Genomic DNA, 14791 nt, shown 5'->3' on the forward strand with positions numbered 1-14791 from the left:
AGTGAGGCTAAAATGGAAACTCGAAAAACAGAACCTCATATTCTGTGCGGTACTCTACAACTTGACAGCATGAACATTGACTTTTTTCAATTTTAGGTAACGTTCTCCCCTTCTCTCTCTCCTCTCCTTTCTGCACTCACACCAGTCATCCATCATCCAATTTCTTTGCCCCACTGTGCCCATTATAAATGTTAGTCACTGCTTGTTTGTCGTATTCAAGTCTGGGCTTTGACAGACTTTGACTATTGAGAGTGTCATGGTAGAGGCAGATACTTCCATCCTCAAATCCCATTAGTAAGATCCATCTAGTGAGAAGCAGCAGGAGCTCTCAACTTGGTGACAGACAGACAAAAGCAGAACCTAGCATCGCCCTGATTAAGATCAGTGAACTCGAGCCTGGCATCGTCTTTGTAGGTGCTCAAATCAACACATGAACTGATGTTTCTGGAAAAATTATGCAAGAAAGAGCAGTGTAAGTAAAACAACACTATTCAAATGGTGTGTCAATTTCTGACAGTGCCAGTGAGAGAGAGAGAGTGAGAGAGAGTGAGAGAAAGTGAGAGAGAGAGAGAGAGAGTGAGAGAGAGAGAGAGAGTGAGAGAGAGTGAGAGAGAGAGAGAGAGAGAGTGAGAGAGAGAGAGAGAGTGAGAGAGAGAGAGTGAGAGAGAGAGAGAGAGAGTGAGAGAGTGAGAGTGAGAGAGAGTGAGAAAGAGAGAGAGTGTGAGAGTGAGAGAGAGTGAGAGAGAGTGAGAGAGAGAGTGAGAGAGTGAGAGAGATGGTGAGAGAGAGTGAGAATGAGAGAGAGCGTGAGAGTGAGAGAGTGAGAGTGAGAGAGTGAGAGAGATGGTGAGAGAGTGAGAGAGAGCGAGAGAGTGAGAGTGAGTGAGAGAGAGAGAGTGAGCGAGAGTGAGAGTGAGAGAGAGTGAGATGGTGAGAGAGTGAGATGGTGAGAGAGTGAGAGAGTGAGATGGTGTGAGAGTGAGAGAGACCGAGAGAGAATGTACTCAATGCCTTGACATCCATAGCCATACCTGGCAATGAATTCCATAGATTTCCACCCTCTGGCTAAAGAAATTCCTCCTCACCTCCAGCCATCAAACACTCCTCATACATTAACCCTTTCATTTCTGAGGTAATTTTCCAGATCCGGCATTTCCTTTCTTCGATAAAGGGGCCCAAAAATGTTCACCACATTCCAAGTGCAGTCTGACCAATGCCTTAAGAAGCCTCAGCTACAGTCCCACATCTTGTTTTGCTGGATGTTTGTCAAGCTGCTGCACAATTCTTCACTGATATTCAGGGAAGAAAAACTATTTTAATTTTGAACTCTGTGAACAGAATTGAAAATTCTTTCAGATACAGTTAATTTCCACTTGAAACTCCCCTACCGTTTTACACCACTTGACACACTGTACTTAGTATCAGAAGGTGACGATATTTGTCTATTTCTGGCTGCAAAGACAACATTTCCAACCCAGTAAGTTTTTTTTAAAAAAAGCAGTAATTCAGAGTGCCTGCAAAACCACTTCTCATAATAAACACACGTTATAGTTTTTGACGACAGTGCTCTATTCACTGAAGGGCAATCCATCAAGAGTCCAAAACCAGCTACTGAAGAGGAATTTCAAACCCAGACAGGTTTATGAGGGTTAATAGAAAGTCCAAGTTTAGCTCCAAACTGATATTTTGAAACTTGATCTGTTCTACCTCTTCTTCCTGCTGCAACCGTTTCAGGGTCAGGCGGTCAGAAATTCTCCTGGGAGCCATTTCAGACAGCTTCTTCTGCAGCTGTTTCTCCTGGAAATGAAAGCACGAGAGGTCAGAGGTCTAACACACAGCTATTACAGACGGCCTGTTAATGACCATGCTTGGCACTGTGCGGTAACCCCCCTTCAGGATACAGACGAGATAGATTAATCACAGACCATATTCTAATACTTGTCAGTCACTGTAAACTAATCATTACAACTTTTGATTTCCGTTTGCCCCGCTGTGTCAACGCTTCTCACCGTTCTGTTTTTATACGAAGCCACCTTCCCAACGTTCAACCCTCCCCCCTCCAAACATTCAAAAAGAAACAGTTAGCCTCTTGGTTTTAAAGAAATAAATCAACATCCCATGAAAGCTCAGAGCAGTTTTGAAAGGCATGGGTGCTACAGGACAATGACTTAATCTATCTAAGCTATAACGAGTGGCAAGATAGTCATAAATATGATGTTTTACTGGGCCATAGTTTTGGTGTGAGGTGAAGTAGAGAACCCAAGCAATTCTTGCTAAGATTAGCACTTCTTCTATATGTAGGTACCTTCTTATCACTATTTAATTCAAATAGCAAGAAGAACTGCATTTCCTGATTCCGTAAATGCATCCAGTAAGTGGTAGGTCAAAAATACTGCAGTAGGACATCTGAGCAAACGTAGAAAGGGAGGTAGAATTGATCTCATCTCTCCCGGGTTATGAAAGTGAACTCTGACCTGCTACTCATTGCTGTCCTATGTCCCCTGACAGAATTCCATGTTTCGATGTCAGGATAGGGCAGAATTGGGCATGGCTGTGATATTCCCTCAACCTCCTGTCAATAGCTTTTGACACAGTTGCATCCTGAATGCGAATATCAGAAGTGGCCAACGAATGTATAACTAAGTCCCAGAAAATAATTGTTACCTTTCGCAGAAGACGTTAAATAAATTGGTACCATTAATTTCTTTTTGAACAATAATCAACATTTTAAGCAGTTTTTCAGAGGCTTAAATTCCAGTCCATCTTCATACTAGTAATTACAGCTCCCGCCTTTGTGGTGATAGAGGCAGTTTTAACCTTCCAATGTCATGCACAGGGAATTGGAAATCATGATTCCTGCCTTTGATTGAGATCCAGTGGATTGTGTTGGAAAAATGCACATTTGTTGATGTTAGATTATCAAAGAGACTGTGCTCTACAGCGAGGCTGTCTACAGCAGTTATCAACACCGTTTTAGAAATATGATCACCCTCCTACATCCTGCCTGAATAACAGAGAGGGAAAAGAATGTGTCATTCAGGTAGGATCCAGGAGGGTAATTACATTTCTAAAATTAATGAAGAACAAGTCTGTGACTGGCCTTTTTGGAAACTGGCCTATGATATCAATGTTTCTGAACAGATAAAGTTAGAAATTTTGACAATCGCTCATCTGATCCACACAGAATTCATTGCTACTTTAACAATGGTGGGTGCTACAGTGGGGGGGGGGGGGGAATCATAACTTATTTAAACAATAGTGAGGAGCAAAATAATGATAGATATTTTACGTTTAACTGGGCAATGGTTTTGGCATGGGATGAAGTGGAGAACTGGAGCAGCTGCTGATAAGGTTAGTGATTCTGATATGTAGATATCATTCCACCCAAACTCAATTTAAACTGACAGAGGCATTAATTTGATTGAACAGTGGTCACGTCTTTCTTTTGGCTAAACCAGTTGAATGAAGTGTGGGTTACATGAGGATGCTTGCTTCCTGATAGACAATACTTACCATTGGATACTGTTGAAGACAAATGACAAATTGCTCAGAAATCACGAATGATTGGTGATATATTTCCAAGTCAGGACGGTTTGTGACCTGAAAGATGGTCGTGTCCCTTCCCACCAATCTCCCTGCAAGCAACAGAAATGCTACACCTGCCTACTCAACTCCTCCCTCACCTCCCCAAACCGTCATTCCAAGTGAGGGAGCACTTCACCCAGAAATCTATTGGTGTTCAGTACTGTATCCGTTGCTCCCAATGCGGCCTCTATGTTGGTGAGAACCAATATAAATTGGGGGGGGGGGGGGTTGCTTTGTTGAGCACCTCTGTTCCATCTGCAAAAAAATGGAATTTTCCGGTGGCCTACCATTTTGACCCCTACCCCCATTCTCATATGTTGGTTTATGGCCGCCTCCTCTGCCATGATACAGCCACTCTCGGGGTGGAGGAGCCACATCTCATAATCCGTCCAGGTAGCCTCCAACCTGATGGCATGAACATTTTTTTCTGTTTCTGCTATTTGTTTTCTCCCTCTCTCTTCCCTTTTCTGTTTCCACTCTTCTCCTCACCAGCCGATCACCTCCCCTGGTGCTCCACTCTACTCTCCTATCAGATTCCTCCTTCTTCCACCTTTTTCACCTGTCACCATCCCAGGTTCCTACTTCACCCCCCCTCCCCCACCCATCTGGCTTCACCCATCACCTTCCTTTCCTCCCACCTTTTTTAAATTCTGGCTTCTTCTCTCATCTTTTCCAGTCTTAACGAAGGGCCTAGGCCCAAAAAGTCCACTGTTTATTCATTTCCATAGTTGCTGCCTGATCTGCTGAGTTCCTTCAGCATTTCATGATTATCGTTCAGAAAGCGTTGCTGATGCTGTACTTTAATTTTGGTAAATGATGGCTGGGCTTTTACCAGGAAATGAGAGACTTACTATTGAACACTGACCCTGTAGTTGCATATTGGAGTGCCTGGTTCAATTAAACCTGGATCTGAATTTATTTAAACCTTACATCCATCCCACAATGTGAGGGAATAAAGGAATTTACAAGTCTAACTTGTAGAAAGAAGCTGCCCCGTAGCCTGTTGATCATGGCTTTCATGCTGCAGACAGAAGAAGCTGAAACAGTTTATGATTGGGATGACTGGTGCTCCCGCCGACCTTCCAGGCCTTCTTTATGCACTTGCTGCTGTAAGTGTCCTCGGTGGAGGGAAGTTCACGTCCACAGATGCGCTGGGCTGTCCGTACCACTCTCTGCAGTGCCCAGTGATCATAGTTGGTGCAGTTCCCATACCAGGCAGGGTGCTCTCAATGGTGCCCCTGTAGAAGGTCTCGAGGATTTGGGGGCTCATGCCAAACCTCTTCAGTCGCCTGAGGTGGAAGAGACGTTGCTTTTCTGGCCTCACAGCTGATGTGTATAATCCAGGTGAGATTTTCAGTGATGTGGATACCGAGGAACTTGAAACTACTACCCTCTCAACTGCAGTCCTATTGATGTTGATCAGGGCGAGACTGTCTCTGTTCCTCCTGTAATCCACGATCAGCTCCTTTGTTTTTTGGACATTGAGAGACAGGTTGTTATCTTGACACCACTGCGTCAGACTGCTAATCTCTCCTCTGTAGGCTGTCTCATCACTGCTAGAAATAAGGCCTATCAATGTTGTGCCATCTGCAAATTTGATCAGCCGATCGGAGCAGTGTGTGGCAGCACAGTCGTGAGTGTAAAGGAAGTAGAGGTGGGGATTCAGGACACAACCCTGGGGGGTACCTGTGTTGAGGGTCATAGGGGCAGAGGTGAGGGAACCCATCCTTACCACCTGTTGGCGATCCGCTAGGAAGTCCAGGATCCAGCTGCAGAAGGTGGGGTGTAGGCCGAGGTCTCCGAGCTTTCTGAACTTCGGGTTAATACCAACAGTGCACCCCAAATATATCGGGCTACTTGTCAACGGTAGTGCTGTTAAATTGTGTTTGAGTTGGTTTTTAAACAAGCAAGCCCCTAATCGTCACCATCTAACAGTTATATGGTGTAAACGTACTAGCCACTTAGCAGCCCAAGTCTGTCCTGGCCTCGCATACTTGACAATTTGAGTTGTTCTGGAAGGAATAGTGAACACACTCAGTATATAATGAAGAACGTTCATTGATAAAGCACTGTTTGTTGACTGTGTTTTGGTTCAGGAGAGACCCCCTGGTAAAATCCTTGTTACTGAGTTCATTTTGGGATATAGTTTTGTTATCACTGTTAAATCTGACATTCGTCAACCATGTCCAGTTGCTTAGAGAATTGTTCCAATATTCCAGAATGGTACAAAGAGAAGGGAGGTTTTGAAATTTGAACTAAGTCATAATCTAAAAACCTGTGATCTCCAACAGAAAGGATCTTTCCTGACACCCTCCTCTCTATCTTTTCAGATAGAGCCCACATGTTTTGGAAATGCTGCCAAATCTGCCTTGGTGACTCAGCTTTCTATAAAATGCCATGGACTCCGACCATTAACCGAGGGGTCTGTGGACCCCAGGTTGGGAAACTCTGCTCTAGTGTTTTCTGCAAATTATTGTAAATTGTGGTGACACAGCATTGGAGGACAGGATACGAGGAGATGACAGTAATTCCGATTCACTGGTCCTTCAATTATGGAGCTGCAAAAAAACCAGTTGCAGCTGTATAATATTCTCTCTATCTCCTGACTCCTGCCTTGTAGGTGAAGATCTACTAGTCTGATTTAAACTATGCAGATAACTCCATTGGAATTCTAGTCAATGCAAATCTAAGGATTTAAGGTTGGACACAGTCGAACAGGCTGGTAATCATGTTGTCTTATAAAGCAGATGATCTTTGCTGGATAGAACAGTACCAACTTTACATCTTACATGATGTCATTAGCCTGGGGGTTGGGGGGGTGGGGAGGAGGTTGCCTAGTAGGTGCTGGGAAAGCTTCATTATCAGTGAAATTTTATATGAAACTGAGCACCGTGGAATGGTCCCAGTTCCAACCTAATTAAGGAGAGACGGTCACCGATAGGAGAGTTGGCGTTCGGAAGTTACCACAATTCCTGCTTGCAATGATGTCCTGGGGCTGGGGTGTTTTCTCACATGACCACGAAACGTCTTCCCATTCACGATGTATGACTTAATCCACTGGAGAGCTGTTCCTCACCCCCACACCCTGATTCTCACCGGGTCAACCTTGCGCCTCTCTGTGGCCATACTCAACTTAATTACTCTTTGGTGCAAGGTTCATTTTAGAATTCAGCTATGTCCATGGAGAAATCAAGGTTGTGACAAGGTTCAAAACCAAATGCTTCTGATGAACAAGTATTAAAATCTGGCCAAAAGTTGAATGAATAATAGTATCATAGTGGGGCTACAAGGCAGATCTAGCTTTGGGGCAGGTGTCTTTATTAAACAGCCAGGGACAATAAACCTTTGCTGCATTCAGTGAACTTGCTGTTTCTTGATGTCATCTGAGGCAAATCAAATTAACTAAAGACTAGATTTTTAAAAATAATAGAGCTAACAGTAGGGTGACTATGAGTCTTTGATTGGCCAATGTTACCTTATTTCAATAACTTACAAAATCTATTGATACACGTAGAGATTCTAAACATACCATCTTACATCAACACGAGGAATTCTGCAGATGCTGGAAATTCAAGCAATACACCTGACGAAGGGTCTCAGCCCGAAACGTCGACTGTACCTCTTCCTAGAGATGCTGCCTGGCCTGCTGCATCTTACATCAATCCCATTATCCCCAACTTGCTTTCTCATAACCTATTCTCTTCCACATTCTCATTAATACCACCTCACCCCTCTGTCCCCACACACACACAAGGTCTCTATCACTCAGTTCCACTCAGGAAAACAAAGTAGCTAATTAACCTGCTAGCACCTTTGGATCAAGGGAGCAAACCGGAGCACCTGGAGGAAGCCACTGTAGTTATAGGGGAAACTTGCACAGTCAGTACCCGAGGTCAGGATTGAACTCAGATACCTGCAGCTTTGATGCAACCTTCTCTGTGTTGTCTAAATATTCTCCAAAAAGGACAAGAGCAAAATGAACCAATACCGATTTTCCCTATCTATGTGCTACTTGACTGTAAACTTTAATAATTATTAACAATTAACACAATCCCAATTATTATGTACTTTTTTATAACGTGTTTGTTCTTGAAACTAATAAAAAGATTGAAAAAGAAAAGAAAGATTTTCTCTATGACTACACATATCTTTACCTTCCACCATTCCCCCCCTCCTTTCCACAGGGATTGCTCCCTCCGCGATTCCCTTGACTGTTTGTCCCTCCCCAATAATCTCCCTCCTGGAACTTATCCCAGTGCTACACCTGCCCATTCACCTCCTCCCTCACCTCTATTCCAGGCCACAAACTTCACCCGCGAATCTGCTGGGGTTGTCTATTGTGTCCGGTGCTCCAAATGTGGGGCCTCTACATTGGTGAGACCCGTCATAAACTGGGGGACCACTTTGTGGAGCACCCCTGCTCCATCCACCAAAAGCGGAACATCCAGATACTTGAAATCCCATTCCGACACGTCAGCCAATCGGCTCCTCTTGTGCCAAGATGAGGCTCCTCTCAGGGTGGAAGAGCAACACCTTATATTCTGTCTGGGTAGCCTCCAAACTGATGGCATGAACATTGATTTCCCCTTCTGGAAAATTTTCCCTTCCTCACCCCTCTTTCTCATTCTGGCCCTCTACCTCTTCTCACCTGCCTATCACTTCTCCCTGGTCCCCTGCTCCTTCCCGTTTTCCTATGGTCCACTCTCCTTTCCCATCAGATTCCTTCTTCTCCAGCCCTTGCCTTTCCCACCCATATATCATAGTCTATCTATCACCTTAGAGCTAGTCTCCCCCCCCACCGTTTTATTCTGCCATCTTCCCCCTTCCAGTTCAGTCCTAAAGAAGGGGGTCAGCCCAAAACATTAACTATTTATTCATTTCCATTGATGCTGCCTGACTTGCTGAGTTCCTCTAGCATTTTGGATATAAAGTGGGACTAAATGGGAGAATGGATCAACTCATGATAAAATGGCAGAGCAGACTCCATGGGCCAAATGGCCGACTTCTCCTCCTTTGTCTTATAATGCTTTTTATTTTCTGGCCGTTTCCTTCCACCTTCTGATTTTTAAAACCATACATTAGAATCACTTCACGATTACTTCCTGATTTAATTATTACAAAAAAATGTACCCCACTTGACCTCATAATAAATAAACAAAAATATTGGAGACAGAAGACGACCAGGGTCATCAATGCCCCTCTTGTCCTCAAGCCATGCACAACCCACCCAAAGTCGGGCAAAAGAAGAAACCAAATCATGAGTTCAGCAAATACCTTTCCAATGTAATCAAGCAACTTAATAAATTGAGAAGACCAGAGCTGCCCAGGACACTGTAAAGTGGGCACGACAGTCTTGTACATCAATGTGGGCTACTCCAAGAAAATTGTTACTGAATTTATCAATATGCCCCAAATGACAACATTTTGTTAATTGTAGGAGTAAGATTCTATCTGTTCTAATTCATTGACTTCCATAAATCTTGTTCTGTCATAATTTCTTAAGTAACATAACTGCATCCCCAAACTTTTCTTTCTGCAGAATAACCCGAATTCTCTACAACAAATTTTGCCTACAAGAGTTCCGATTTCATGTAACAACTCTTGTGGGAATTTTCGATGCTTTGCTCCATAATAACTTCTGAAAGGTAATAAAAATCAAAACCAATCTGTACCAAGTATAAAACGTGTGTAAATGCAGTTGTAAACCCAGCTAACCATTTTGATGACAAGTGTACTTTCTACATTGTTATTCAATTTAGTTTCTCATTAAAAATCATTTTACCTAACAAACTACCTTTTTAATGGCAATAAATGTTAATACAGCAAGTTCAAATATAAACAAGTTCTAAGAGCAGAAAGACGAGATGTGCTTCTGGCTGACATCTGCATTAACAGGAATAATTAAATACAACACAAATCTGGGAGTAAAGAAAAAACACACAAAACAAAGCTACTTGCATGACTGTTACCCGAACCCTGGACTTTTCAACTACTCAGTTATCCATAATGGGTTTCTAACTGTTTTAGATCCGACTGTATTGGGTAATCCTCAATGACCTTTCAGTATCATCCTTATTCTGGTTGGCAAAAAAGGCATGAGTGTGAGAGCGAGTGTGATGACACAGTAAAGGCAAAGTAATGACCAATTTAATCAAAGCAACGGTGTTTCAAGTCTAAGTGATAGTCTTGTTGAGGCACAGCCATTTACCTTTAGCCCAAGGTTAGCCCATAACAAAAGATGCTCAACTTCTCAACAGAAGGCATTACCTTGAAATTGGATTCTTTTTCAAAACGACTGAATTGGCAAATGAATTGAATTAATTTAGAAATTAATGTAAATATGACATTCTTGAATATGGCAGGAAATCTTGCCCGGACCAGGGTGATATTTTACTGAGTAAAAGTAACTTGTAAAAAACTGGTTTTGCACTAATTCAGTATTGTTGAAACATTTTACATAAAAAATAGGAGCAGGAGTAGGCCATCTGGCCCGTCGAGCCTGCTCCACCATTCAATAAGATCATGGCTGATCTGGCCATGGACCCAGCTCCAAAATTTTGAAAACCTTGTGGAAAATCTAAAAATGAAACAGGGACCAAAACAATTTTTTAAAAAACTATTACTTGAACTTGGTCAATGGGCCCAGGCTGTTTAAATGGTTTGGCATGGACTAGATGGGCTGAAGGGCCTGTTTCTGTTCTGTACTTTTCTGTGACTCTAAAGCTTTTGTTCAATATGCTTTACTGCACACTTAATGTGCCTGTTACATATGCTATGAAACAGATTTAGATTCAACGAAACATTAACCACATCTGTCTCTTTCCATGGTTCCCTCTTCCACTCTCACTTTCTGCCTTAAAACACTGATTGCTGATTCTGAGCTTCCGCCTCAGTTGCTGACAATGCCACTGAGAGTTTACCCAGAGCAAGCTTGGAAGCTGAAGGATCAGAGAGCAAGCTACATTAAACAGGTACCACAAATCAGAGGGGATAAAGATTATGTAACCAAATAACCCAGACAGAACTGAATAAAATTTTCATGGGACCAAATAAATTGTGCTGAGGCCCAAACTGAGATCAGTGAAATTAATGTATCTCTTAGCTCTTCTTTTGCTAGCCATCTCATGCCAGGTAATGAGCAGTAATTGCTTTCTTCTGGAAGTTTGATTTATATTACATTTGTTTAAATACTTTGTGTGTAATCTTGAGAGCTGACCTATTGTCACAAAACAGGATATAGCTAATCACCAAAGAGTAAGAGGTCACCCTTAATAGTTGTGTTTAAGCACCAAAGTTTCACCACAGGATACAGGCTGTGAATGCACTGCAGAAAAAGAAAGTGTTAGAAACGTTCTGATGATAAGTGTTTAAAACTTCCAACGCCTTTCACAATTGTATTTACACACCTCTAACTACAAAGACCAGTTTCAATCTGTCAAATGAAAACTTGTGTCAAAGTTCATAGTAAATTTATTATCAAAGGACACATATGTGACGATATACAACCCAGAAATTCATTTTCCAGTGGACATACTGAAAAAAAATCCAAAATAGAATAATAACCATAATAGAATTAATGAAAGATCACACCAAATTGGGTATCCACCACTGTGCAAAGGACAACAAACTGCAAATATAAAAATAAATAATAAATAAATAAACAATAAGTATCACAAACATGAGATGAAGAGTCCTTGTAACTGAGAACTTTTCAGTGATGGGGTGAGTGAAGTTGGGTGAAGTTATCCCCTTTGGACCAAGAGCCCAATGGCCGAGGGGTAATAACTGTTGCTGAACCTGGTGGTGTGAGTCCTGAGGCTCCCGTACCTTCTTTCTGTTTGCAGCATTGAGAAGAGAGCATGATCAAGGTGGTAGTGGTGGGGGGTTTGCAGTGACATAGACCTGCTACAACTTGCCTGTTGCCTATCCGCCTATCCTCCACAGGGGATAGAATCTCACCATCTCTCCACTCGGCCTTAGATCGCCTAAATAATACCTACATCAGGCTGCTGTTTATTGATTACAGCTAAGCATTCAACATAATCATATCTGCAGTTCTAATCAAATAAGCTCCATAACCTGGACCTCTGTACCTCCCTCCACAACAGGACCCTTGACTTCCTCATCTGGAGGCCACAGTTCATGTGGATCAGAAATAACATCTCCTCCTCACTGACAATCAATACTAATGCAACTGAAGGATGCAAGCCTAGACCACCGCTCTACTCTCTCTATACCCATGACTGTGTGGTTAGGTGCGTACTGGAGTGAGATAGATCAGTTGGTGAGTGCTGTCATAACAACAACCTTGCACTCAACCTCAGTAACAGCAAGGAATTGATTGTGCATTTCAGGAAGGGGAAGTTGGCAGAACACACACAAGTTCTTACTGACAGATCAGCAGCGGAAAGGGTGAGCACTGTCAAGTTCCTGGGCGTCAATCTCTGAGGATCTATCCTGGGCCCAACACATTGATGCAATTACAAAGGCGGCGTGACAGCAGCATAATTTCATTGGAAGTTTCAGGAGACTTGGTATGTCACCAATGTCACTCACAAATTTACAGTGGAGAGCAGTCCAACTAGCTGCATCACAGTCTAGTATGGAGGGGCCACTGCGCAAGATCGGAAAAATCTGCAGGAATTTGTAAACTCAGCCAGCTCCATCATGGGCACCTTCAAAAGGCGATGCCTCAGAAAGGCAGCGTCCATCGTTAAGGACCCACATGACCCAGGAAATGCCCTCTTCTCATTGCTGCCATCAAGGTTATACAAAACCTGAAGACACACAGTCAATGTTTCGTGAACTGCTCCTTTCCCTCTGCCACCATATTTCTGAATGAACACTGAATCCATGAGCACTACCTCATTATATTAGTTTTCCTCTATTTTTGCACTATTTATTTAATTTTTGATATAAACTTAATGAAATTGATGGCATTTTTATTACGTATTGCAATGTACTGCTGTTGCAAAACCAATTTCAGGACATATGCCAATGATACTAAACATGAGAGAAAAAACAAAAAGCCAAACACCAGTGGACTAACCTTGTGAGCAATCATGTTGCAAATTTCAGGGAGGAAGTCTTCAGTGAGAGTTGCATGTAGCTGTCTTTCCTTAACAGAAGTGTTCGTCTGGAGATCATCAGTTAATTTTCTCCACTCTTCCTCAGTCTGACAAACCAGTTCCCAGTTGCCACTACTACCTGGAGGTTTCAATGGGGCTGGAAAGGAAAACTCAAATGTGAAAACCTGTTCAAGTGACATTGGCAACATAATCTGCACATTATAGTCACTAAAAAATAATACCAAATGGACAATTTAACTTATAAGGGACACCAAAAACCCATACCAGCTTCAGAAATCCAAAGATGTTTGAGAATATTGTACTTCCCTTTTTTTTTTGGCGTGTGCCTGTGTGCGTGCGCGTCTTCCTGTCCGTGCGTGCGTGATGATGGATTTTTCATGGCTTTTTCCAAGGCGCGGAGCGAGAGAGAGACTGTGGGGACACACCACTTCTCACACAGACATTCTCGCAGTATTTTCCCTTTGTTTTATGAAGTCGAGTTGTGGTCTCGACACTCAACCCGGCACGGATGGAAAGCGTACCCGGGGGCGGACCTGACTGGTTTCAAACCGGGGAACCTCCGCTCCCGCGTCCGGCGCTGATGTCGTTGCGCCACCAGCCGGCCCAAGAATATTGTACTTTTCATTGACAGGGCGTTCATTGTCATGCCTAATATCACCTGATCTATTATCTTATTAAACTTCGTAAATCATTCACCAATCCTAGAAGCAGAATGACATAATATAGCCTTGAATAGCCCAAGCAGTTTGACATTTATTCGTCGTGAGACTCTGCTCGTCTTTCCTCATTCCAACACTCTAACCCAATCTCCATCAGATGCTTATCCAGGCATTAATTGAATACACTACGATTCTTTCTATAAATTTGTGGAAGCAAGATTCACTTGAACCATTCTGTTGCTTTTTAAATCCTGATTTTTATTTTACATTGATGGGCTTACTTCCTATTCTTCCCCAAGAGTGCGTTTTCCTGATATTGATCTGTCAAAATATTTCACAATTTAAAAGACACATGGTGAGAATCAGATTCATTATCACAGACCTATGAAATTTATGTTTTACGGCAGCAGTATAGCACAAAAATGTAAAAATTTCTATAAAATTTCAAAAATAAAGTGCCAAAATAGGAAGAATGAGATGGTGTTCATGAACTATTCCGAAATCAAGATGGCAGAACAAGTCATTCCCAAATTATTGAGTGTGACTCTTCCCTAATCCACCTCTTTTTAAACTGTTTCTATCAAACTGCTACATACAAACTCACATCTTTTCTTAGCCCACTGCTCCACTCTCTCTATACTCAAGAATGTGCTCAAATACCATCTATAAATTTGCTGATGATACAACCATTGTTGGTAGTATCTCAGATGGAGACGAGAGGGCGTACAGGAGTGAGATATACCAACTAGTGGAGTGGTGTCACAGCAATAACCTGGCACTCAATGTCTGTAAGACCGAAGAGCTGATTGTGGACTTCAAGAAAGGTAAGACAAAGGAACACATACCAATCCTCGTAGAGGAATCAGAATTGGAGAGAGTGAGCAGTTTCAAGTTTCTGAGGACCTAACCTGGTCCCAATGTATCGAAGCAGCTATAAAGAAGACAAGGCAACAACTATACTTCATTAAGAGTTAGAAGAGATTTGGTATGGCAACAAATACACTAAAAAACTTCTATAGATGTACCATGGCAAGCATTCTGACAGGCTGCATCACTGTCTGGTATGGAGGGGCTACTGCACAGGACCGAAAGAAGCTGCAGAGTGTTGTAAATTTAGTCAGCTCCATCTTGGGTACTAGCCTACACAGTACCCAGAACATCTTCAAGGAGCAGTGTCTCAGAAAGGCAGCATCCATTATTAAGGACCCTCAGCACGCAGGGTATGCCCTTTTCTCACTGTCACCATCTGGTAGGAGGTACAGAAGCCTGAAGGCGCGCACTCAGCGATTCAGGAACAGCTTCTTCCCCTCTGCCATCCGATTCCTAAATGGACATTGAACCCTTGGACACTACCTCACTTTTTAAAATATATATAATTTTTGTTTTTGCACGATTTTTAATCTATTCAATATACATATACTGTAATTTATTTATTTCTTCTACATTATGTATTGCATT

The 14791-nt window shown here is 42.4% G+C and overlaps 1 protein-coding gene across 1 annotated transcript in view; it reads right to left on the reverse strand.

Moving 5' to 3' along the window:
- LOC134352346 (chromatin remodeling regulator CECR2) overlaps nt 1-14791 on the reverse strand; it is a 133089-nt gene that overhangs the window by 26178 nt on the left and 92120 nt on the right. The window contains exons 7-8 of the mRNA XM_063059645.1: nt 12635-12810; nt 1708-1797 (exon numbers count right to left, since the gene is read on the reverse strand). Of these exons, the coding sequence (XP_062915715.1) occupies nt 1708-1797; nt 12635-12810 (266 nt within the window). The remainder of the gene's footprint in view (nt 1-1707; nt 1798-12634; nt 12811-14791) is intronic.

The sequence above is a fragment of the Mobula hypostoma genome, chromosome 9 (assembly GCF_963921235.1).
Source record: "Mobula hypostoma chromosome 9, sMobHyp1.1, whole genome shotgun sequence".
NCBI classification, from domain to species: domain Eukaryota; kingdom Metazoa; phylum Chordata; class Chondrichthyes; order Myliobatiformes; family Myliobatidae; genus Mobula; species Mobula hypostoma.